The 25,509-nt window shown below is 41.8% G+C and overlaps 1 protein-coding gene across 3 annotated transcripts in view; it reads left to right on the plus strand.

Moving 5' to 3' along the window:
• SLC26A4 (solute carrier family 26 member 4) overlaps window positions 1-25,509 on the plus strand; it is a 54,551-nt gene that overhangs the window by 22,190 nt on the left and 6,852 nt on the right. For all 3 annotated transcript variants that reach the window (XM_053609258.1, XM_053609260.1, XM_053609261.1), the window contains exons 7-18: window positions 269-421; window positions 509-591; window positions 5,820-5,967; window positions 7,210-7,323; window positions 11,330-11,407; window positions 11,548-11,643; window positions 12,941-13,047; window positions 16,304-16,373; window positions 18,960-19,052; window positions 20,486-20,581; window positions 21,198-21,428; window positions 24,783-24,837. In XM_053609258.1, the coding sequence (XP_053465233.1) occupies window positions 269-421; window positions 509-591; window positions 5,820-5,967; window positions 7,210-7,323; window positions 11,330-11,407; window positions 11,548-11,643; window positions 12,941-13,047; window positions 16,304-16,373; window positions 18,960-19,052; window positions 20,486-20,581; window positions 21,198-21,428; window positions 24,783-24,837 (1,324 nt within the window). The remainder of the gene's footprint in view (window positions 1-268; window positions 422-508; window positions 592-5,819; window positions 5,968-7,209; window positions 7,324-11,329; window positions 11,408-11,547; window positions 11,644-12,940; window positions 13,048-16,303; window positions 16,374-18,959; window positions 19,053-20,485; window positions 20,582-21,197; window positions 21,429-24,782; window positions 24,838-25,509) is intronic.

The following is a 25,509-nucleotide window of genomic DNA, read 5'->3' on the forward strand; positions in this document are numbered from 1 at the left end:
TTAATAAAAATACAGACAAGCAAAAGTAAGAATATAGGAATCACCTAGTTCTACCTCTCCCAGTAAACCATTATTAGTTTGGTATATGTATACATTGCAGAAATTGCATGTATTTAATGGTCTCTGTAATCAACACATTTTTATGATTTTACATGAAACTTTCAGGTTGTTTGATGATAATATTTTTAATATGGTAAGATTCATGTGATAAACAATTTTGTATGTGTGTCTGTAACAGGAAGTATATAAAATTATTTTCCTTTTACAGACTCTGGTTGAGATTTTTCAAAATATTGGTCATACCAATCTTGCTGATTTCATTGCCGGATTACTCACCATTGTCATCTGTATGGCAGTTAAGGAATTAAATGATCGATTTAAACACAAAATCCCCGTCCCTATTCCTATAGAAGTAATTGTGGTAAGTAGAATAGGTAGGTAGAAAATTTGGCAAGGAAGTATTACAACCGGTGGAGTTGTTCTTTAAAAAAATCTTATTTTATTTCAGACAATAATTGCTACTGCCATTTCATATGGAGCTGACTTGGAAAACAATTACAATGCTGGCATTGTTAAATCCATCCCAAGGGGGTGAGTGTGGTGTTCCTCTTAGACAATACCAATATATTAAGTCAGTAACTTCCTATATAAATGAAAGCTTTTATTACAAGCTTCACTTCCCTGACACACCTTCAATAGTCCTATTTGTGTGTGATCTTGAAGAAATAAGTACCCATTGTGCAAACCATCAAATAGTACATGTGTAGATAAAGTTGAAGCCATTTATTTAAAATCAGCCCCTATGCCCTCTCTTTTTTCATTTTCTTAAAATGTGGTAGAACATGTAAGTGCCTCAGGCAGGCTTATTCTAGTACCTGTTCCAAACACCTGATTTAAACTCATAATTACAGGCCAGGTGCAGCGGCTCACACCTGTACTCCTAGCACACTGGGAGGCCAAAGCAGGTGGATTGCTTGAGCTCAGGAGTTGGACAACAGCCTGAGCAAGAGCAAGACCCCATCTCTACTAAAAGTAGAGAAATTAGCCTGGCATTGTGGTGGGCACCGGTAGTCCCAGCTACTTGGCAACTAAGGCAAGGGGGTCTCTTAAGCCCAAGAGTTTGAGGTTGCTGTTAGCTATGATGACACCATGGCACTTTACCAGAGTGATGGAGAGAGACTCTGTCTCCAAAAGACTCCTCATAATTACAATAGAATATAAACAGAATCATGACTTTGCAACATTTATTGCACTGTGAACAATCTGCTTAAGGTGTCAAGGACATCTAATGTAAATTCTGTTTAGTTTACTCAGTCTTACCTAATAATTATGTAGTACAACATTTGTACCCATACAAAGGGAGTTTTACAAATATTTGTTAGTTTGGTGAATTAGAAGAGTAAAAACCAAGGTCCTCCATTCATCTCTGTCACCATCTAGTTTTGTGGTCCCAGGGAGGTTCTCCTATAAGGTAAGGGTGGTGACAACAGCCAAAACCTCAACTCAAGCTTGTTACAAACACCAGTGAGATTTCTCAGAAAATGCACGTCATGGACAAAGTACCTATTCCATAACTTTTATCATCTGGAGTTATAAAGGGTGCCCAGATATTTATTATAGTTGTATCATTAACTTATAGCATTTATACTAAGCAGTAAGTACTAGTTTCCCTCCCTTCGCACTTGTGAGGGAGCCTGTACCAGTCTCTGTGGTCCCAGGCTCTTACCATGGAATACCTCAGGCAGGCTTTTTCCCAGTGCCCCTTCCACAGGGCACTACTACCTTCCCATTGGATTATTCTTACAATTTCTTCCAGTATCCTTTCAAAATATATTTGAAAAATGACAACTGGCTACATAGGACTCAATTTAATGATCAATTTAAACACAAAATCCCCATCCCTCTTCCTATCTATTCCTATAGAAGTAATTGTGGTAAGTAGAATATGTATTTTTATATATATTACGTATAACATTATAATGTTCCTCAAACTTACCTTTTTGAAAGAATCATGAGACTCTTTTCTGTGGTATAAATAGCTATATTTTAGTTATTTGTATATGTTATTGTATATATTTAACATATTTATTTATATATTTTATACATATTTCTTTATATATTTATATACATAGTTCTTTATATATTTTTAAAATATCCAGATTTATGTGTATGTATATATTTACATCTATGCAGAGGGTGCCAAAAAAATGTGTACACCATTTAAGAAGAAAACTATATTACACTTGTAATACTCAATCACATTTGACTTCTGAAATTACAAGAGGTGCTCAAAAACAACTTACATTCATCTTTTGTTATCTGTATATATCGAGTATTACAATATATATATATATTTTTGTGTGTGTGGTTTTTTTTTTGGCCGGGGCTGGGTTTGAACCCGCCACCTCCGGCATATGGGACCGGCGCCCTACCCACTGAGCCACAGGCACCGCCCAAGTATTATAATATATTATGAGCCCTTCTGTCAGGCTTCCTAATTTGTAACAAGTTATAGAACATGCTGTGTCCCTTTAATCCATGTTCCATCAGTTGATTTGGGGAACTCATTTTTGCTGCCCGTCAGTATCCTTTTGGCCCCCTACAGAGCTTTCCTGGCTTCCCTCCTCCTGAGAATGGCTCTCAAGCCTCTTGTCCCTGAGTTTAATCAAGTTGAATCCTTTGCCAGACCACCCGGTCAGGTAACTTAACCTGGCTCGCCCCAAGGATTATAGGCTCCTCTATGAGGACAGTGACCCCCTTTATGTTGTTTAGCTGTCTCCCTGACACAGTACCCATCTCACAGTAGGCTCTCAGGAAACATATGATGACAGGATAAAATACTTAAGGCTGTGTCATTATGAATAAGTCACAAGAAAGGTCTTTGTTACCTGATGGCACTTGATAGCACAGAACAATTCTAATGATATTAATAAACCTGAAAAAGATAGGGTGGTGTGGAGAGATTGGAAAAGAGCAGGGACAGCAGAGGATTAAAGTGGACAAGGCAAGCACAGTGAAAGGAAGAGGGACCCAGAGACTGTGACATGCCCCTCTTTGAGCTTCCCACTGCCTCAATCCTCCCACGAGGCTTCTGGGCAGCTTCCTTTTATCCTGTCGAGGGCCAGGACTGTATGTTAGGGTCACTCGGTCCCAATAATGGGGTCCCATTGGACAGCCCCAAACTGTGGCTCCATGCCCTTTCCTCGCACAATTATGCAACTTCTCCATGTTCCCTGTCTAGTCAGCATCTGAGCATCGCCCTAGGAGTCTCTCCTTTTCCTGTCAAGGTGTTGTCTTAATCAGCAGACTCTTAGGAGGGCTGGTCACAACACGTCTTTCTTCTCAGGCACCTGATCTTTAGCCTGCTAAGGTCCAGTGTGGAGTAAAACATGTACTTGGCATAATGTTTGTCATGCTGACTCTCCTTTGTGGGTTTCTGGGCCTTCCAGGCTTCCCCATCTTCATTTTTTCAGATAACTGATGTGTCGTACACTCCCCTTTGGGCTCTCAGTTTTCTCATGATTAGGTCTCATGGGGCTGGCTAGACCCAAACAGGTCCGATGAGTGAGCATAACATTTGGAAAGAGTTATGTCCAGGAAGGAAGGTGCTAGAAGGTCATTAGAAGTTGTCCAGTCAGGGCCTCAGTTGGCTTGGGGCAAATAATCTCAAGGGCCAGATGGTACAAATGTGTGGCAGGAGTTTAGCACACATAGCTTCTCCCAACATACACTGAGCACCTACCATGTGTATGGGCACAAATTACTTAAGTAATATCTCATCTGATACTATGATAAGGGTGTATAGTCCTTACTTAATAGTGGAAGAACATAGACTCTGGTAGGCTTAAATAACATATCCAAAGTCACTTGCAGGGCAATTCTGGTCCTTTGACTTTAAATCTTTGCACTTTACCCTTCGTAACCCTGGATAATCAGGGATCACATAATATTTGCAGAACTAGGCAACTGGGTAGGCAATCACCATTAGGCTAGTGTCATAACTAAGCTCTTCACAGGACCTGACAAGCTCCAGTTACCTGAAATAGAGTTGTCTGAGTCTCAGGAACAAGTCTGGAACCTGGTTTTAAGAAATGTAGTTCAAGGTTACATTCAAATTAGTGAGTGATATGATGCTGAGTTGCTTAAGTACTGGATCCAGGTTTCCAACATCCTATCTGTCTATGGATGGGGTTCACTTCAGAGCCTGCCTGTGGGGTAGGATGGGATACTGGAGAAAAGGAGCCTGAAGATCAACTTCACCTGTGCAGAAAGGCTATATGGGCAGAGAACCAGACAGATCATCTAAGGTAGAAAATCATCTAATAGCTCACACTTATACCTGGACCTACCAAACCCTACTAAATAACCTCAAGCAAATCACTTTGCTTTTCTCAGTCTCAGTTTCTTTAGCAACAAAATGAGAGGCAGGGTGCGGGAGCTCCCTACGGTAATCTTTGGGAGGCCAACATGGGAGGATCACTTGGGGCTAGGAGTTCAACACCAGCCTAAGCAACATAGCAAGACCCTACAAAACATGTTTTTTTTTAAGCTAGGCATGCACCTATAGTCACAGCTACTCTAGAGGCTAAGGCAGGAGGGTCACTTGAGTCTAGGAGTTTGAGGTTGCAGTGAGATATGCCAACATCACTGCACTCTAGCCTGAGTAACAGAGTGAGACCCTGTCTCAAAATCAAACAAAAAAAATGAGAGAGGTAGATTCAACAGTACCCAGGATGCTTGCTAGGTCTAAATTTGTCTATGTTTTCTCTAAGAATCTTATTTCTATGTTATTTTTACCACTTCTTGCTAATTATCGGGAGAAATGTGTAGTTTCCTATTACTGGAACTTCAGGCGTAAGTAAGGTAGGTCGGGGAGATTTTTTTGTGGCTGGGACTTCAAGAATGACACCATATGGATAGTTTTCAAGATACAGGTTCATGAAGGTAGTCCTCAAATTTACATATTTGGAACAACTTGTACAAACTTATACAAGTTTGTATAAACTTGTAGGTTAACTTCTTTCTCTTTTGTAGAGTAGCTCTGGTTTAGTCAAACAGCAGTCCATTTGACTCCACAATTATCAGGATATTTTAGTCACTGTGGAGCACTGTTCTAATTACATAAATTTAATCTTTTGGGGGCTCAAAAATATTTTAAATGTTATGGCTCTTAGGAGCTGAATTTCCCACTGAGCTTTTTAAGCATCTGTCTCTTTAACAGACTTGACATCTCTTCATACAGAGTAAATCTCATCTTATGGCTTGAATATCTTTTTAAATCCAAGAACTTTAAGATGGAGTTGTGTAAGGAGAAACACTAACGTGTGAAATGGCATGGATGATATTCAAGAATTTATGATATTAAAGAATCAGTAACAACAGATTTATTTATGTCAGAGGTACAGAAGAGGCAGCACATGTAGGCTCTCAAACAGCGGACAAAGAAATCAGCTGGTGAGGTAGCACCAACTTCTGATTCAAAATTGTAAAGCAGGCCAGGTGTGGTGGCTCACGCCTGTACCCCGCACCCTGTGAGGCAGGGGAGGGAGGATGGCTTGAGGCCAGGGGGTGGAGGTTGCAGTGAGCTATGATAATGCCACTGCACTCTAGCGTGAGTGACAGGGCAAGACTCTGTCTCAAAAAAAAAAAAAAAAAACATTTAAAAGCAGATGCCACTATTTACGTATCTCCTGTGCTGTTTGTTCTCTTTGACCGCGTATTTTCATGTCTAACGTGGCTGAGTAGGGATAGCATTTGGAGAGGTGGGAAAGAGAATTGCGGTCAAATCATCACAGCATTTTTCGTTTAAAACTCACTAGGTTTTTGCCTCCCGCACTCCCGTCTGTAAGCCTGTTCTCTGAGATGCTGGCCGCATCATTTTCCATTGCTGTGGTGGCTTACGCTATTGCAGTGTCAGTAGGAAAAGTATACGCCACCAAATATGATTACACCATCGATGGGAACCAGGTATGGTCACCATTTTGCTGAACTGGTTTTATAGGCCTTAACTGGAAAAGATTTTGGTGTCAGCTACAGAAGAGGTTGGGTTCTTTCATCAGTACTTATCGGGTTAGTTTCCCTCTCGTGCTTGCTAATCAAAGTTATTTAGAGAATGCATGTTGCATCACTTTGCAAAATTTTAAGAACTAAGTTGAAGTATTCCTAATTTTAAAAGAGCATATTCAGTCAGGTCATAAATAACATTCAAAGTTAACATATTATGTCTGAATATGTCATATTATACTGAATAATTCTTCAAGTAACCCAGTGTCTCCTGGTAATTATGTTTAATGGCAGTTATAATAATGACAAAACAGTGCAACGAACGTCATTAATAATAGTTGTGACCACTTTAAATTGAGGCAGTTCACTGTGCCATTAATAAACACAAGCAGTAAGGCCAGGTGTGGTGGCTCACTCCTCTAATCCTCCCAGCACTCTGGGAGGTTTCATGGATCATTTCAGCTCAGGCACATGGATCACTTCAGCTCAGGAGTTCAAGACCAGCCTGAGCAGAAGTGAGACCTTGTCTCTACTAAAACTAGAAAAATTAGCTGGGCATTGTGGTGGACACCTGTAGTCCCAGCTACTGGAGAGGCTGAGGCAGGAGGATCACTTGAGCCCAGGAGTTTGAGGGTGCTGTGAGCTAGGCTGAGGCCGTGGCACTTTAGCCTGGGCAACAGAGTGAGACTCTGTCTCAAAAAAGCCAAACCAACACAAAACAAAACCTACACACAAGCAGTTTTTGTGGGCACACAATACATTGCCAGGTGAGCTGATTTCACGCTGCTTACAAATTGCAAGTGTTGTACCTGTATGTTTCTGAAAGCACAGCGTAGCTATTACGGCAGCTGAGTGATTAGTAATCACACAGAATAATAGTTCTGCTAGTCATAATAGGCTTCACAGCTGTGTTCAAACTTTCCATGAGAACAGCAGACCCACTCACCGGGCAGTGAAAAGGTATTTTACTATTCTTGTCGACCTTAACAATTACTGAGAGCAGTGAGGCCTTTCTTAGCTCGCATGGAGTTCAAACTCCTGATGTCTTGCCAGGCCACCAGGTACCTTTCATGGTAAAAATTAAATTGGACCCACAGGCAGGATGGGTTTGGGAGTTTGCTTTCTTAATGTACTTCCTTAAATACTCAGCCAGGGTCTTGCAATTATTCTATTTGTAGCATCACTGTCATCCAGTCTCTCCCTTAGGAATTCATTGCCTTCGGGATCAGCAACATCTTCTCGGGATTCTTCTCTTGCTTTGTGGCCACCACTGCCCTGTCCCGCACTGCTGTCCAGGAGAGCACGGGGGGAAAGACACAGGTATGAAATAACAGCTTGGTGATACCAGTCTCAAAGAACAAGTCAGGGGAATGGCAGCTGAGAAAGTCTTGCACAAAATCTGAACAGGACAATTTGCCTTTGGAACTTGTGTGTCCCCATCTGATTCACCTGGGCTTTCTTATTCCACCCCTGCTCATCTAAAACCTCTTAAAAGACATTTATGTTTTTCTGATACAGCAATTCTCACATCTCTTTGTGTCATTGCTCACCTGGCAGATGGCTACACTTACCTGCTTTTCCAAGGTCAATAACAAGGGATAAGGCATCAGTGACAAAGAATGCTGATTTTTATCAGAGTCTTATCTGGGGAGAGAAAGGACTTAGTATGGCACTTCATGGCTTTGTGAGCTATTATATTTACAGGAAAGTGAAAAGCTCTGATTACATTTCCTTTACAAGGATCAGAAATTTCCTCGAGAGGCCTTTGGTCCCACAGAACACCAGTTTACTAGCCAAGAATATCTTTGTTGTAACTTTTGGCAGTTCTTCCTGAATAGGATTTTTTTCCTCAAAGTTCTGAATGTGATTTTAATCTTACCTTTTAAATGTGGTTTTCCATTGCTGCCTTTACAAGGTGATCATAAAAACAGCATCCCAGTTAATCTCTGGATATTCCCCCTTCAACAGTCAGAAAGCTCAAGAGCCATTCTCAGAGGCCACCCTTTCCAGTTGGACGCCCAGTCAGATTTGCCAAACCAAGTGCTCTGGGGCAAGGGACAGACCCAGGAGTTGTTTCTGTCTGCTGAGCGCTTTATCCTCCTAACACAGAAAGAACTATTGTTTTGTAGTAAAAAGTATATTGAGACTATAAAGGAGAACAACGAACCCAACAACACAGTGTAAAACACACACGCAGTGTCTTTGAATGGGTTTGGTGAAGGTAGAGACACTTACAGATAGGTATAAAAGAGAATGAGAAAACTAATAAGTCCGACAGTGGCTTGCCCAAGGAGAGCTTTAATTGCCCCCATGGTACACGGGATGCTCCTTTCCTATTTATAGTGGATCTTGTGACAGACTTGGAAGAATTGGCCTCTTCTAATTTCTTAGCTCCTTTTGAACAAAAAATTTTTTTTTTTCTTTTTTTTTGTAGAGACAGAGTCTCACTTTATGGCCCTCGGTAGAGTGCCGTGGCCTCACACAGCTCACAGCAACCTCCAACTCCTGGGCTTAAGCGATTCTCTTGCCTCAGCCTCCCGAGTAGCTGGGACTACAGGCGCCTGCCACAACGCCCGGCTATTTTTTGGTTGCAGTTTGGCCGGGGCCGGGTTTGAACCCGCCACCCTCGGTATATGGGGCCGGCGCTTACCGACTGAGCCACAGGCGCCACCCTTGAACAAAAATTTTAATAGTCAGGATTTTTTTAAAGAAAATATTTTTTTGAAAAACATTTCCAGGGTGGTGCCTGTGGCTCAAAGGAGTAGGGCAGTGGCCCCAAATACTGGAGGTGGTGGGTTCAAACCCGGCCCCAGCCAAAAACTTCAAAAAAAAAAAAAAGAAAAACCAAACAAACAAACAAACAAAAAAACCCCAGACATTTCCAGCTCTCAACAAGCAGTTCAAATTATACAACCTGTCCCAGGAAGCATAATCAGAGATCTGTGGCCCATACCAGGCTGTAGCTGTCAACAGCAGGAGTTTCTGCTGCCTTCATTTGAGACAGAGCTTGACAGGCTTGCCTGGGCAATGGCCTTGGGTAGGTGCAGGCAAATCCTGAACTGCTGGCATCTGTTCTCCAGGCTCCGAGGCATGGGCTGGTCGCTGCAGTAAGAATGCCCATGTAAAGTGACCTCCTTGGCACAGGCTTGTGGGGGTTGGGGGTGGTGGGAATAAGGGTATTCTGGTAAGCTAACATCCCTGGGCACACACTGGAGTGTATTATATTTAGGAATGAAAGATGCCAGGATTTCAGGATTGAAGAATGAAACAAGTGTAGAAATGGCTCAATATTTAATTACTGAAATGTATACTAAAGTTCTGGGGTTAAAAGTCTAAGTACCTGGGTTGACATCCAAGAACTCCTGATCTCATGGCCCGGCAGATCTCCTCTGGTGTGGCTTCTTGAGTTTTCTCATATGTTGGGGCCTCAATTTCCTATGAATTAGGAATAATAATTGTATCCATCTCATAGGGATGTTGTGAGGATTAAACGTGTTAAGTCCTAGAACACACTTGTGAATGCTCCTTGTTCCACTCCTCAAGGTAGGAACAGCATCTTAGCACCTATGATACATATGTTGTACCTAGCACAGAAGAAGCACCGGCGTGTATTTGCTGAATGAATGAATGGAAAAATGAGGACTGTGGACATTAACTGGTCTCGGCACGTGCAGGTTATAGAAAAACTAACATTACAACCTGATTTTTCTCTCACCCCCATCTGACTCCAACGAACTCCCAAAAAAGCAATTTTGATTTCAAACTACTCTCTAGTTTTCATTATGCTATACTTCAAGAATAACTGATTTTCTAGTAATTGATTCTGCTCATAAATAGGAAAGCTGGAGTTTCTCACAAACCAGCCTTATAAAGTAAGTACAAATAATTCATCCCTCACAGATTTTCATATAGTGACCAAATTAGCCTTGGCCTCCACTGATGGAGACTTATCATTACACATATTTGGCAAGTAGGTGGCAACTCTCCTGGTGGCTGGCTGTGATCCCTGTCCCCAAATCTCCATATTCTTCACTGATTCACAGAGCCCTCCACCCACAGTGAGATGCAAATGGCTCAGGAAATATTGGTTAATCAAGTAAGAAAGTTAAAGAAGGAAGGTGTAGGGGAAGGGGGCAGGAGGCAGGAAGGAGGTGTAGTATCAGCGTCTGTGCTTAGTCAGGGGAGTGAAAAGCTCACCAGTGTACAGGGAACCTGCAGGTGTGGGGGTAGAAGAGCATAAAAAGGGTGAACTTTGTAGTTATCCAATACAACCTATTGCTTCAGGCTGATCCAGCTATAATTCCAACATAAATGATCGATTTGCCAGGTGGAGTGAATGCTTTCTAATTAAGTTCTCTAATTTCTATTTCTAATTGCTGTGTCTGCTCGGCTCCCTAACGCAGACATCTTGCTCTAGGCAGTTTCTTCCTCTCTGATGGCTCTGCTTCCTGCTTTCTGTCTCCTTTTGTTTCAGAGCTTCTAGTCTTCACCTTGGCCCTGCCCCAGCTGTCTCAACAAAGAATTCACTGGTCACCTAATCAAACCAGAGAATAGTCCCCGCCCCCTCAGCCTCTCTCCTAACTATTTATGGATCTTAGGAGTAAGCTTTTTTGCCAGCCAAGGTAAAGTTCCTGAAGCTTCCTTTTACCCCTGCTATTGCTCCATGGCTCTGTAGCCACTGTTGTGGGCTGCCGGGTGACAAAGCCCCGAGCCTGCCTCTGAGGAACTGTCAGAGGAAGCAGAAGACATAGTCCCACCTCAATGTGCCAATGTGGCATTTGCAATAGGATGGGTACATTTATTTTCTCTGAGCCTTCCTGGGAACCATGGGCTACAAATATAAACTGTTATCAGAGTTGCTATTACAGCTGCTGCTTCAGTAATGCCAAAGAATCGGTTACATACCAGGAGAATTTATTTCCCAGGAATTTATTTCCTCATCAATGACCTCTGATGATCCCTATGGTTGGGAAAGGGGGGTGGTCCATGTTTCCTGGCATGGCAAATAACTAGGTTGGCTTTCTGAACTGACACCAAATGGTAGGAGTGTGATATATCCAAATGAAGTCAAGACACACTGCTTTACTTCAGTAGGCGCAGTCTCCACGTTTCTTTAATTTCTCTGCCATAAGTGTATGTATTTGTGTGTGTGCATGTGCGTGCATGCCATTATTGTTGTATAGAATTTGACCAAATAATTCTCATTTCTGTCAACAGTATTGAGCAGAAGGGGGCAAATGTACTATGAACAGGCTCTCATACACCCAGTGAGCTGGGAGACCTGAGGGAGGTTGAACCCTCCTCACGGGAGGTATATGTCTTTCAGATTGCAGGCATTATCTCGGCTGTGATTGTCATGATTGCCATTGTTGCCCTGGGGAAGCTTCTGGAACCCTTGCAAAAGGTATAACCCTGCTTTCTTGCACACTGATTGCATAACTTCCCTTCCCCACTCTGCTACCAGAGAAATAACAGGAGATTTAAAAATCATCACATGCAAAACCATTCCCCCGAATAACACAGCCTGCCTTGTCTCTTCGGCAGTCAGTCCTGGCAGCTGTTGTAATCGCCAACCTGAAAGGGATGTTTATGCAGGTGTGTGACGTTCCCCGGCTGTGGAGGCAGAATAAGACTGATGCTGTAAGTCGCCGCCCACTGCCCATTTTTCTATGAAATAAGGTTTGGTTCTTACATGCTTTCTGCCATATCATCATGGCCCCTGCCTTCGAAATCTTACTTGAACATTGGGAATCCCAGAGCAGAAATTAGAATTATGTGGTTAACACAAAGCCATGAAGTTCTTTCACATGAACTGGATTTTGTGAAGATCCTGTATCTCTAGAAAGATCCATTTCCAGCAAGAATCCCGAAGCTTATTTATATATCCTTGGCCTTCTAAAACCAAAAAGCAACCATTTTTTTAAAAACCCTAGTTTAGAAAGACAAACAAAATACAGTTGGGCACAGAGGCTCAAACCTATAATGCTAGCATTCTGGGAAGCTGAGGCAGGAAGATCACTTGAAGTCAAGATTTCAAGACCAGATTGAGGAAAAGCAAGACCTTGACCCCATCTCTATGAAAAACAGAAAAAAGTAGACAGGCATGGTCGCAGATTCCTATAGTCCCAGCTACTCAGGACACCACTGCATCACTGCCTGAGTAACAGAGTAAGACTCTGTCTCAAAATTAATAAGTAAAATAAAATAAAAAAAATGAAACAACACATAAACAAAATGTAAGAACCCATGCTGATTTTCATTTTTATTATTATTATTTTCTTTTGCAGTTTTTGGCCGGGGCCAGGTTTGAACCCACCACCTCCGGCATATGGGGCCGGCGCCCTACCCCTTTGAGCCACAGGCACCACCCCCCATGCTGATTTTAATTCTGACTAAAGTAACCTTTGCAACTATTCCGAGGCATTGTAAAAACCAAAACCTAAATCCTTTAGAGTTCTGCTCTAATTTAAACCTCGACTGATAAAAAAGAATGAGAAAACTTCCTACATATTGATATAGAAAGATCTCTAAGACAAATTGTTAAGTCAAAAAGAGACCAGAATAGAAATGCTGGGGGAAAGCACAGACACACACAGAAATAAAAGCGGATATGGGCAGAGAGGAAGGTTGGGAATGGGTGGAGAAGGGAGAGGGTTGTGAGCAAAAGTTTTCACCATATCTCTTTTGTGTTAAATTCCCTTTTGAACTAGGCAAATATATTTTAAAACATTTTAAATTCTTTAAAAATAAAGAAAATGGGAGAGTTGGTCTTAATTGAGAAGGCCAATTTCTATTTCCACTTAAATATGAAACAAGTGAAGTCACAATATTTTTTAAAAGCTATTATTTGTATGTGGATAATTGATGCTGTTTTTAGTCTATCACATTATAGTGCCTGATGAATTAACATCATTCTTCCCTCTTCCATTTTTTCCAGGTTATCTGGGTGTTTACGTGTGTGGTGTCCATCATTCTGGGGCTGGACCTTGGTTTACTAGCTGGCCTTATATTTGGACTATTGACTGTGGTCCTGAGAGTTCAGTTGTGAGTAATATAAAACCCAGATTTCCTATAAACAGGACCGCATGCCCTGAGCTTTCTCGTGCCACTTTCTTTCGTTGTAGTCACTATACACTGAATGCTTCTATGAATTAAGAACACGGTGCTTTCCAGATGTTATTTGATCTGCAAAAACATTCTATGAATAGGCTGTGCTGTGCTGCGCCTCATCCCTATAAACCCAGCGCTCTGGGAGGCTGAGGTGGAGGATTGCTTGAGGTTAGGAGTTCAAGATGAACCTGAGCAATAGCCTCGTCTCTATAAAAAATAGGAAAATGAGCTGGGTGTGGTGGCACGTACCCGTAGTCCGAGGAACTTGGGGGCCTGAGTCAGGAGGATCAAGTCAGCCCAGGAATTTGAAGTTGCAATGAGCTCTGATGACACCAGTGCACTTTAGCTGTGGTGATTAAGGGAGTCTCTGTGAGAAAAAAAAAAATCCTGTGAATAGGCCTGATTATTCTCATTCTACAGGTGAGAGAGTTGAAATTCAGGAAGATTAAGAACCTTTCCTAAGATCACACAGCCAGTAAGTGGAAAAGCTAAAATGTGAACCCAGATGTATCTTACCCCCAAATCTATGCACTTAAGAGGCCTGACAATTAAGTTTGAGAACCCATCCTAGAAAAAATGCTATATACGTCATTGCTGAATATCACTGTGGTCACCTTCTGAGTACTCTCCTTGGGCAGCTGGGCACCAAGGCCAGTGCCTAGTCCACCCTTCAAAGCGATTTTGGAACTCTTTTTCTGGAATGGCCCTCAGAGCTGTTGTCTTAGAAGGTCTGAAAATTAAGTTTTTGAACTTGACACCGTGTGCTCGCGTTGGCAGCACTGCAGAAACCGCTTGGTAAGGTTTTATAACCTGTGTTTCACAGCTGTGTTTGTGTCGTTGTGTGGCAGCGTTTCGCTGTGCCCTGTTTGTTTGCATTGTTGTGTGTTTTTTGTGTGCCATGCAGCAACAGCTCCCATGGCCTTTCCAGAAAAAGAGTTTTAAAACTGATTTGAATGGTCCACTGTTTCAAAGCTGTCAGTGCCTCGCTTCCCGAGGGGAGAACTTGGAAGGTGACCATATTGATAGTCATGAGGTATGGAGTACTTTTTCTAGGATGAGTTTGGGAACTTAATTGTCAGAACTTGTAGTCCCATGATCCCCTGCTGTTCTGTCCTTTGAGTCATGGTGAGATGAAGAGATTATATAGGTCAGCCAAAGATTGAGGTTGCTTTCCAGTTTGTTGTTGTTTATTTGTCTTTGGTTTTTGAGACAGGGTCTTGCTCCATCATCCAGGCTAGATGCAGTGGTGTTATCAGAGCTCACTGCAGCCTCCAACTCCTAGGCCTTTTCCAGTTTCTTGGCTCCTTTTGGATAACATTTTAATTTTAATTTTCATAATAGTCGCTTAAAAAAATATCATTTTCCCCTTCAACTCATAGCTCAGCCTCTCAAGTAGTTGGGATTAGAGGTGAAAGCCACCCCACCCAACTAATTATTTAACCTTTTTGTGGAGACAGAGAGGTCTTCCTATCTTGCTCAGCGTGTTCTTGAACTCCTGGCCTCAAGAGATCCTCCCGCCTCAGCCTCCCAAAGTGCTAGGATTACCGGAGTGAGCCATGGCATCCAGCCTATAATTTCTTCTTTTAAATAAGTTAAAGTGTTTGAGGCACTGGGCCCAAGGCTTAGGACAAGACAGCTGCTAAATATATTATAGTTCATTTTCTTCTTCTAAAGCTGGTAACCCAAAAGTTATGTAACTCAGAAGAACTTTAAAATAGGCAATTATAGCCAGAATTCATTCAAATCTGCCAAATAAGGCATATACCCAATAAGCCATATAATTATAGGAGGTAAACATATTAGTTTATATGCAGAGTGAAAATGGGGAAGGTATGATTTAAATAATGGGAAACAGCCAGTGAGGGAAAGGGGAGGGAGCCTAGGAGGTGTTTTGGTTGTTTTTACTTAGACTCTGAAGAGGCTTTATCCACTTGCCCTCCTGGGCCTCAAGGGGGACAGAGCCTGGCCCCTTCCCTAGCGCTTCCATTGTCTTTCTGACTTCTGGGCCCTTTTTGGCCTGCACGTAATATGAAGGAAGAAGAAACCTGGAAAAACATCAACATAGATATCTCCACCTTAGCATAAGCTCCCCTCTCCCATTCTACCAACCAATTTTCCTTCCTTTCCTTCTTTCCTATGGTTGCATGTGGCTGCCTGCCCCAAAGACTTGCATTTTCTGCCTCAGCACTCTAAAACGGTTGCCCAGAGGCCTGCAAAAAGTTCACAAGCTCCCAAATGCCCGACTTGCTGCTAGAAAATAACTTAGACACTGTCCTTAGAAGCTGCTGCCTTTCACGCTGTGTGTGCCTCAGTGTCTATTTTTTCTTGTGTAGGTGTGGTTGGGGGAAAAGGGGATTTTGTAGAGACTATCTTTGAGCTTTAAGTTAAAAATCAGCACAACACAGTAAGCCAAGGAAAAACTGGTGGCAGATTTTAGCTACTGGTTTGGTAACTAGGCTTGTAGCCAACAAAAGGCAGTATCCTCCACAGTATTTAATTTCCAGTAATTATAATGTTGCTGCAGAGAGCACAATGCTGAAAGTATCCCAGACAGATACTCTTTCTTCAGGAGTTGTGTTTAGTACATGTCCCTCGTCATACTTGAAGAATAATGAAATTTATCTGATTCCATCAGAAACAAGAAACCAACAGTCTGGTTGACAGAAAGGGCTTATTTTTGGTCCTCTTGGGCTCCTATTTTTTAAAAAAGAGACAAATTTGATCCCCTGGAGACTTCCCCTATTTCATCAGGAAGTTGCCATAAGTCACAAGAGTCAGGTACTGAAGGCCCAGGGGTTAAATCAGAGGCCTTTTCTAACTTCTCTGAGTTACTTAGCAGTGAAAATACGGATAACACTTCAGACCTTTTACGGTAGTGGTGGGACTTAAATAAGATTTCACACATGTGAAAGCTCATTGCTCATCCGATAACGTGTCGTGCTCATGAAAGTATGATGCTCATTATTTCTCTCAGCCATCAAAAGAGAGACACAGTTTCTCCTTCTCCCCCAATTCCACACAAACACCAGCTGTTCATTTCAGAGTTAGCAACAGCAAAATGTCATCTGTGATAGAGACAGAGTCCAAAACACCAGAATGATGGGCTTTTAGGAGCTGTTATTTGTTTTTAACTTTTTATTCCAAAAGATGACTATTCTCCAAAAATCTTGACCTTGATTTTTCTTTTCAGTCCTTCATGGAATGGCCTAGGAAGCATCCCTAGCACAGATATCTACAAAAGTACCAAGAATTACAAAAACGTAAGTGCTTTATGAGACATTTGTAGGACCTGGGTTTAGTAGTCTAGAATTTCAGGAGTTGCATATTTTCTTTTAGCACATCAGGGACAAGGTAGTCGAAGGGGGAGACCTCTGTTGGGAAAGCCCATTTAGTCCATGGGGAGTGTCATGAAAACTTTCAACCCAGTCTACTTTCTGACATCCATGGCTTATATGAATTTTGTCCATGGTAGCTGGATATCATTTTAATGTAAAACCATCGTTAAAGGGAATTAAACATAATAGGCAGTTAGATTATTCCCAGATCTTCAATCAAATTTTATTTCTCTGCTATATAATCCTTCTATGAAATTGCCTAAAATCTCTATAAGATTTTCGTTATTCAGTTTTAACAAGAGATTTTCAAGTTCCCTGTCACCAATACCTAATTTGACATTTTGCTTTATCCTTGAAATTGGAAGAAATAATATGTAATACAGGAAATGAAAGACAAAGAAATTAAATATCCCAGGGATGAACTTGTGTTGCCTGCAAATAAAATTGCTTAGTGATTACTAGGGGAAATAAAGATGAAAAAACAGAGAAAGTGAATTAAGAAAACATAAATTTAGCAAAAATAAAATTTTTTTAATGTGAACCCTAGGAAGTTATTGTCTAATTTTACCTTAACATTTAAAAACATGTTGGGCACTGAAACTGGAATTTCGGGAACTGCTACTTAATTTATTTCCACAATCTTTCTGTTATGTTGAACCAAGTGCCATCAAGAGCTAAGAGTAATTTTAGAGAATTTTTTGGTTCTGGGGCAGGGACCCCTAGACTGAGTTTGGGGCTCAGTCTTGGTGAGACCTTGCCCACATCACTCAGCCAGCTTCTCAGGGCCTTCGTTTTCCCATCTGAAGCAGAGAGGCTAAAATTGCTGATTCCTAAAGACTAGAAAAATTGATCATTCTGTGATTCGTGGATTCTACTTTTGGTTTGACCAGTGTGTGGCAGGGTAAGAACAAGTAGATGACATTATAGGCTCCAGTTCCTATAATTCTTCTTGGTTTTGCTATATTTTTTTTGTTGTTGTTGCTTTTAAAGAATTTTAGCAAAATCAAGAGGGTCAGTGGTATTAACTTGAGGCAAATCATGTCACCGTTCTGAGCCTCAGTTTCATCTGCAAATCAGAGGCTTGAATAATTGCTATCTAAGGCTCTTTCCAGGTTAGCCTACTATGGGACTCTATGGTGGTGCATGAGTTTTAGTAACCTGTCTCCCAGCTGGGATGAAGCCTCTACTGGAGAAAAGTTGAGGGCTGCTGCCCAGCTCCTCTGAGCAATTGTGATCTGGCTCTTTGCTATTGATAAATAATAAGTGACTGAAAACAAGAGTCACAAACACTCAATTGAGATTTATTAAACCAAAGTCTGAGGACGTGCCCAGGAAAAGTGCAAGCTGCAGAAGCATCTGTGGCCTGGGCTCTCTGCAGAAGGATTTGGGAATTCAGTATTTAAGGGAAGAAGGCGTGCAGGAAAAAAAAGAAGTGGGGCGTGAAGGCTGAAGCACAGGGTGGCATTCTTGTGAAGCTCTAAGTAGTGAGCAGTAAATTACATTTTACACAAGATAGGGTGAGCAGAAGGAAAGGGAGTAGAAGAAATAATCAATTTGTGGTCTTCTTAGGATGGGCAGAAGGGTGATTGATCTTGTCTTATCTCCTTGTTCTGCTGTCTGTGGAAATAAGATTGTCAGGTGTGAAGCATAACAGAGCTCAGGTTCAAGAATTTATTTAAGCTAAGTCCTATGGTTGTGTAGGTATACAGGCACCGTTTTATAGGAGGCTATATGTTTTCAAAGATTTAGGGCTGAAGGAAATAAAAAGTATTTTATCCCAAAATACATTTCTTTGACTTATTTTGAAATGGATCCCAGCATACAGAAATAATTCTGCAATGTTGTCTCTTGTGGAGGGAAATTTGCATCCTTAGAGAATCTTTATTAATGTAGCCAGGTCCTCCTTTCCGTCTAGAAAAGACTAATCTAGAGTCTGACACCTTTAAAGGTCTGAACAGAAACATTTACCATCTGTTCTCTCTGAGGGTTTCATCTGCATAACAAGACCACCTTTGCTAGCCATGCTTACATTCTCCATCCTATAATGTTTCATGCTAATAAAACAAACAAACAAACAAACAAAAGAGGGCGGCGCCTGTGGCTCAGTCAATAAGGCACCGGCCCCATATACCGAGGGTGGCGGGTTCAAACCCAGCCCCGGCCAAACTGCAACCAAAAAAATAGCTGGGCGTTGTGGCGGGCGCCTGTAGTCCTAGCTACTTGGGAGGCTGAGGCAAAAGAACCACCTAAGCCTAGGAGTTGGAGGTTGCTGTGAGCTGTGTGAGGCCACGGCACTCTACCGAGGGCCATAAAGTGAGACTCTGTCTCTACAAAAACAAACAAACAAACAAACCCAAAAACCTCTGTACTCCATTGAGGAGCTGAGTCTGGGAAGAGAATGACAAGGCTTCCTGACTCAGTTCCCCTTCACTCTGAATAGCCTAAAATTTTATTAAATAGTTGAGGCCTAAAATTGTTTAACCTCAGACAATTTTTTTTTTTTAATGCTAGATTGAAGAACCAGAAGGAGTGAAGATTCTTAGATTTTCTAGTCCTATTTTTTACGGCAATGTTGATGGTTTTAAAAAATCCATCAAGTCCACAGTAAGTACTTTATCCCTAGAAGTTTGGTTTCTAACCTCTTTTGAGACTTCATTCATTCTACTAGTGTTTATTAGACTCCAGCTGGGAGTAAGGGCCTATTCCCTATTCCCTTTGTGTAGGGGATTAAGAACTGTGAATAACATCCTTGCCCTCAAACATTTACAGTCTATCTGGAGAAGGAAAAAGCACAAATGAGCTGGGCCCAGTGGCTTAGGCCTGTAATCCCAGCACTTTGGGAGGCTGAGGTGGGAGGATCGCTTGAGGCCAGGAGTTGGAGGTTACAGTGAGCTATAATCATGCCATTGTACTCTACTCCAGGCAACAGAGAGAGAGACCCTGTCTCAAAAAAAAAAAAAGAAAAAAGAAAAAAGAAAAGAAAAGACAAAACACATATGATAAAATTCAGGTAGCAATAACTACATCAGACAAAAACATCTGGGCAGAATTTGAGTAAATTCCAAATACATAGAATGGACAGTAAGTGTTAAGAATTCACTCTTTTGGCTCTGCACCCGTAGCTCAGTGAGTAGGGCACCAGCCACATACACTGAGGCTGGCAGGTTTGAGCCCGGCTCAGGCCTGCTAAACCACAATGACAACTGCAATCAAAAAATTGCCAGGTGTTGTGGTGGGTGCCTGTAGTCCCAGCTACTTGGGAGACTGAGGCAAAAGAATTGTTTAAGCCCAAGAGTTTGAGGTTGCTGTGAGTTGTGATGCCATAGGGTGACAGCTTGAGGCTCTGTCTCAAAAAAAAAAAAAAAAAGAATTCACTGTTTTTGTTAAGAACTCCATTGTTTAGAATGGTATCATAAGTGATGCTGGTTCATCAAATAACATTGGCTGGATTAATCAGACTTTGTGTGGAGAATGGCAGATGGAAATAGATTATGTCAGGTATTTGGGAACTAGGTGAATTGAGAACAGAAGACAGAGACATACCCTGTGGGGGAGGGTTGCCCAGTTGGAACACAGAGTAAAAAGTTATTACACTAGCGGAACAAATAAGCAGGAAGTTCTGGTCTTGAACCCCATGCTGTGCTTCATGCTTGGAGTCTGCCTCTAGGTCAGTGTTTTCCTAAGAGATTTTCAGGGCAAACTGATTCAGAGGAATGTTCACAGATTTTGCAATAAGAAAATGGCACAGTGATTCAAGGACACTTGGAAAGCCCAGACTTAAAGGTCATTTTTGCTGTTTTGTCTCTTACTGTCTTGGAGTCTTTAGGATGCCACTCTGGTACCGAGTCTCTGGGTGGAGCGGAGGGTGGCCTGGTAGTGGAGGGTGATCTGTTCCATCAGACCTCACTTTTTTTTTTTTTTTTTTGGTGGGATGTCTCAAGGAATAATATCCTTTCAGAAGCAACATTTCCAGACAGTTGCTGTTAATAAGCATTAGGAATCAGGCATTTTAAGTAACTTGACATTTATTTCCAAAGGTTGGATTTGATGCCATTAGAGTATATAATAAGAGGTTGAAAGCACTGAGGAAAATACAGAAACTTATAAAAAACGGACAATTACGGGCAACAAAGGTGAGACAGCTTTCATTTCCCCCTTCAATTCTTTCCTTTCTCTGGTGAAAGCTGTTAGATAGTCTAATATTAAATCTGTCCCCTTTGGTATCCAGATGTGTACAAGCAGATGTCACAGGTGTGTCAGAGAACAGCTGGCCATTCTTGTAGGCGAGAGGAAATAAGATGAAAACATCAGGGCTCCCTGGTAAAACAAGGTGGAATTTTTTTTTCCCCATCATGAATAACATCTATATTATTTTTTATAACTTATTTTTACTGAAAGGGAAAAATTAAGTCCAAATTCATGGCAGCAAATTCTAGTGGAAGGCAGTAAATTCACGAACTTTTAGGGCTACTAACTTTTAATCAGACTCCCCTGCAAATGTATTTCTTGGCAAAGTTCCACTATTTTCCAGAAATCAAGAGTCTCCTGGCTCTTCTGTTCTTCCCCTTTTCTTCCTAGAGAACATCAAAGTTTGGGCTGAGATAAATCTCATTCCATAAGAGTTCATCCCCTTGAGGTTTTGCTTACAAAGGAACAATGTGTGTAAGACTTAAAAGTAAGTTGAGATAAATGGTGGAAAAGACATTTCGAATCACTGGCAATTGAGTCAGTACTGTTTTCTTTGTTTAGAATGGCATCATAAGTGATGCTGGTTCGTCCAATAATGCTTTTGAGCCTGATGAAGATATTGAAGATCCGGAAGAACTTGATATTCCAACCAAGGAAATAGAGATTCAAGTGGATTGGAACTCTGAGCTTCCAGTCAAAGTGAATGTTCCCAAAGTGCCAATCCATAGCCTCGTGCTTGATTGTGGAGCTATATCTTTCCTGGACGTTGTTGGAGTGAGGTCACTGCGAGTGGTAAGATTCTTTTCAGGACTACAGATTGGGAGCTTTGGCAACAGTGAAACGAAATGGGTTTTCCACTCTTGCAGAAAAGCAAATACACAGGGGTTGTGTCATTTTTCTAGGTGGATGTTTTTGCAGTCAAGTGTAATACTAGAGGTCATTCCAATTAATGAGGTGCCTAGTAATTTTTATTTCCTTCCTTATGGCTGTTTAAATGATCTGGCTTGTTTTTACAGTAAGCGTGCATTAGTTTCATATCTAAAAACGAAGTGGTTTTCATTCTGAAATAAAATTAGGGAAGTAGCAAAAAAAAAAAAAAAAAAAGTATAGGCACTGGAGCCAGACTACCGGGGGAAATCCTGGCTCCACTATTTACTAGCAGTATGAGCATGGAGGAGTTGCTTAATCTGCCTGGACCTCAATTTCTTCAGAAGGTGATGATGGTGCCTCCCTCATAGGTACTTCTAGATTAATAAGGAGTGTAGAAGAGTGTCCGGCACACAGACACACCTCAGCAAACATTAGCATTTATTATGTTTTATGTTTCTGAGAATGGAAGATGGAACATGAAAAGGAGAAAAAATGAGCAAAAGTTTGTGGTATAACATTTCTATTTGTTATGTGAATACCACCAGGAAAAGGAATACCATGTGCATGGTGGAACTGGGATTATTAAGAAGTTAGAGTAGGAAGCAGTCAGGCATCTATCTAGGAAGTTGAAGCAGAGCTGAGAAGCATGCACGACAGAGACATTTGTGATCAAGAGCTAGTTATGCAGGCTCGGCGCCTGTAGCACACTGGTTACAGAGCCAGCCACATACACCGAGGCTGGCGGGTTCGAAACTGGCCCGGGCCTGCCGAACAACAATGACAACTACAGCAAAAAAATCGCCAGACATTGTGGCGGGCACCTACTCGGGAGGCTGAGGCAAGAGAATGGCTTAAGCCCAAGAGTTGGAGGTTGCTGTGAGCTGTGATGCCACAGCACTCTACCGAGGGCAACATAGTAAGACTCTGTCTTTAAAAAAAAAAAAAAAGGGCGGTACCTGTGGCTCAAAGGAGTAGGGTGCCGGCCCCATATGCCAGAGGTGGCAGGTTCAGATCCAGCCTTGGCCAAAATCTGAAAAAAATAAAACTAGTTATGCGGGCTTAAGCTCAGGAATTCTTTTTGAACAGTAGATATGAAACACCTCGTATGTGCTAAGCACTCTTGCAAGCACTAGAAACTAGTGATGAAGTTGCCACAGTTTCTACCCTCCAGGGACTAAGCAGTCTAGAGGGGAGGGGAAGCAAAATTTAATAATCTGATAAATAATCACTGTTTGTTTATTTATTTATTTATTTTTGAGACAGTCTCACTTTGTCACCCTCAGTAGAATGCTGTGGCATCATAGCTCACAGCAACCTCAAACTTGTGGGCTCAAGCAATTCTCTTGCCTCAGTTTCCCAAGTGCCTGAAACTACAGGCACCCCCCACAATGCCAGCTAGTTTTCTTCTTTTTAGTAGAGACCGGGTCTCACTCTTTCTTAGGCTGGTCTCAAACTCCTGAGTTCAGGCAATCCACCTGCCTCGGCCTGCCAGAATGCTACGATTACAGGCATGAGCCACCACGCCCGGCCTAAATAACCACTGTAATAAGTGCCCCCAAAGCAGACCAAATAGCATATCATCTGAAGTGCTAAATTTAGGTGAAGCTTCAAGTAGGTGTGAGAGAGTCAGGCAGAAAAGTAAGCAGGCTCAGGAAACCAGCAATCAGATGTAATAATATGAAAGAGCCTCCTGAGGTTCAAGTTAGCCGAGGGCTTCTTGGCTACCTCTGTAAGAGTGGGAAATGATTCCAGGATGTGGGTACTAGGTATGTAAGGTGGAGAAGCGATTATACTTGGCAATAGTATGAGAATATACTGACAGGTTCTGTTCCAGTTCTCTTAGCAGACCTGGTTATTAGCTCATTGGAAAATACAGCCTTGTTCTTTGTTGTGCATTTTACTCTAGGCATTGGCATAAATCCATTGTGGATCATATTGGCTAAAGAATTTAATGAATTACTTTTTCTTAACATATTGAATGTCAGAGTATTTCCCATACTTAACAAATACTTGCTTTCAAATATTATAATGACAATTATGAAAATAAAGAAGACTCTAAACTTTATACTGGAATGGAGGTCTTGATTTGTTTTCCTCCACAAATTTCAAGTCCTATTTTTTTATGGCCCATAAGTCTTGTGTCTTGACTTTTTAAAACTAACCTTTTCATTTTAAGATCATCGAAAATTCACACACAGTTGTAAAGAATAGGCCGGGCACAAAGGCCAAGGTGGGAGGATCACCTGAGTCCAGCATTTCAAGAGCAACCTAGGCAATATAGTGAGACTTTGTCTCCACAAAAAAATTACAACAAAAAACTAGCCAGGCATAGTGGCGTGTGCCTGTAGTCCCAGCTACTTGGGAGACTGAGGCCGGAGGATCTCTTGAGCCTAGCAATTTGAGACTGAAACTGCAGTGAGCTGTGAATGCACTGCTGCACTCCAGTCTAGGTGACAGAGTAAGACCCTGTCTCAAATAAAATAAAATTCATAAAATAATAGAGAGATCCGGCTCGGTGCCTGTGGCTCAAGCGGCTAAGGCGCTAGCCACATACACATGAGCCGGCGGGTTCAAATCCAGCCCAGGCCTGCCAAACAACAGTGACGGCTGCAACCAAAAAACAGCCGGGCGTTGTGGCGGGCGCCTGTAGTCCCAGCTACTTGGAGGCGGAGGCAAGAGAATTGCTTAAACCCAGGAGTTGGAGGTTGCTGTGAGCTGTGATGCCATAGCGCTCTACCCAGGGTGACAGCTTGAGGCTCTGTCTCAAAATAATAATAATAATAATAGAGCTTATGTATCCATTACCCAGTTTCTTCCAATCAATTAGTAACATCTTGTAAACTACAGTATAAAATCACAATCAGGATACTGACGTGGATACAGTTAAACCAGAGGCCTGGATTTTTGTGCCCTTCCTTTCATTCTGAATCTGATGTTTATATCCACACCCATATCTCTTCACTCAAAGACACAAACTCATGCTCTTTCCTCCAATCAGCAGGGGCTATATAAGGAAGCCTCTTATATTCCCCTCTTTTCTTCCACAAATGTTTCTTCAGGCCTCTGCGCTTTAGAGTGCTGGGCGATTGAGCACTGAACGTGGCCAATCCTAATCATACCATTACCATAGGCTGACCTATGGCTCCCAATAATAAATTTCCTCAGAGTCCTGATTAACCATGAAAGTATTTCTCCTGAGCAAGTAGACGAGTTCTATTGAATTATGGGCAGACAGAGTTATTCATTGTTACAAATGCTCCTTTTTTTATTTTTTAGATTGTCAAAGAGTTCCAAAGAATTGATGTGAATGTGTACTTTGCATCGCTTCAAGGTAAATGCGTATACCTCCGTGTCTACCCGTCCGACCTTCCTCCAAGCCCTTTCTCCTACCTTGGAATGTGGACATATGATGTGTGAAGGCCTTTTTTTTTCTTTTAAAGATCTCAGTTGGCTTTACTTTTGATTCTAGAATCGGGCAATGCTTCATTCCATAAAATAGAGTGAGTGTCCCAATGAGCTGAGCAGAAGAGGTTGGTCTTATGGACAGAGAAGCGCTGAAGAAAGCAGAAGCAAAGGACAAGAATGTGCCACCAGTCCTTTCAGAGTTACTGGTCTTGTAAGGCTGGGCAGAGAGACAGACGATAGAAAATTAACTGATCACCCACAGCTTAGGTCAGGCTGTCTTTTGCTATGTAAGGGTCACAGCAGGACGAGCTTCATTATTGTGCCAACTAAAGATTCAAACTGGTCTGTTTGGAAGACTGGCTTGTTCTCTCTCTCTTAGAAGGTCAGATAACAACTTAGTTTAGATTTGTTGACTTAGAACTTTAGCGTGACTATTTTGATATTTTGCTCCGGTCCGCTGGGGCCCAAAGCAAGAGTTTAGCCCCCAAAATAGCCTTCTGTAATTTTTATTTAATGATCCTCCATTTTGGTCACACTCTCACCTAGGGCATCAGCACAGCTCTCAGCGTCACTTTGGGTTTCTGATCTCAACATGTCA

Source organism: Nycticebus coucang, chromosome 11 (genome assembly GCF_027406575.1).
Source record: "Nycticebus coucang isolate mNycCou1 chromosome 11, mNycCou1.pri, whole genome shotgun sequence".
In the NCBI taxonomy this organism is placed as follows: Eukaryota; Metazoa; Chordata; class Mammalia; order Primates; family Lorisidae; genus Nycticebus; species Nycticebus coucang.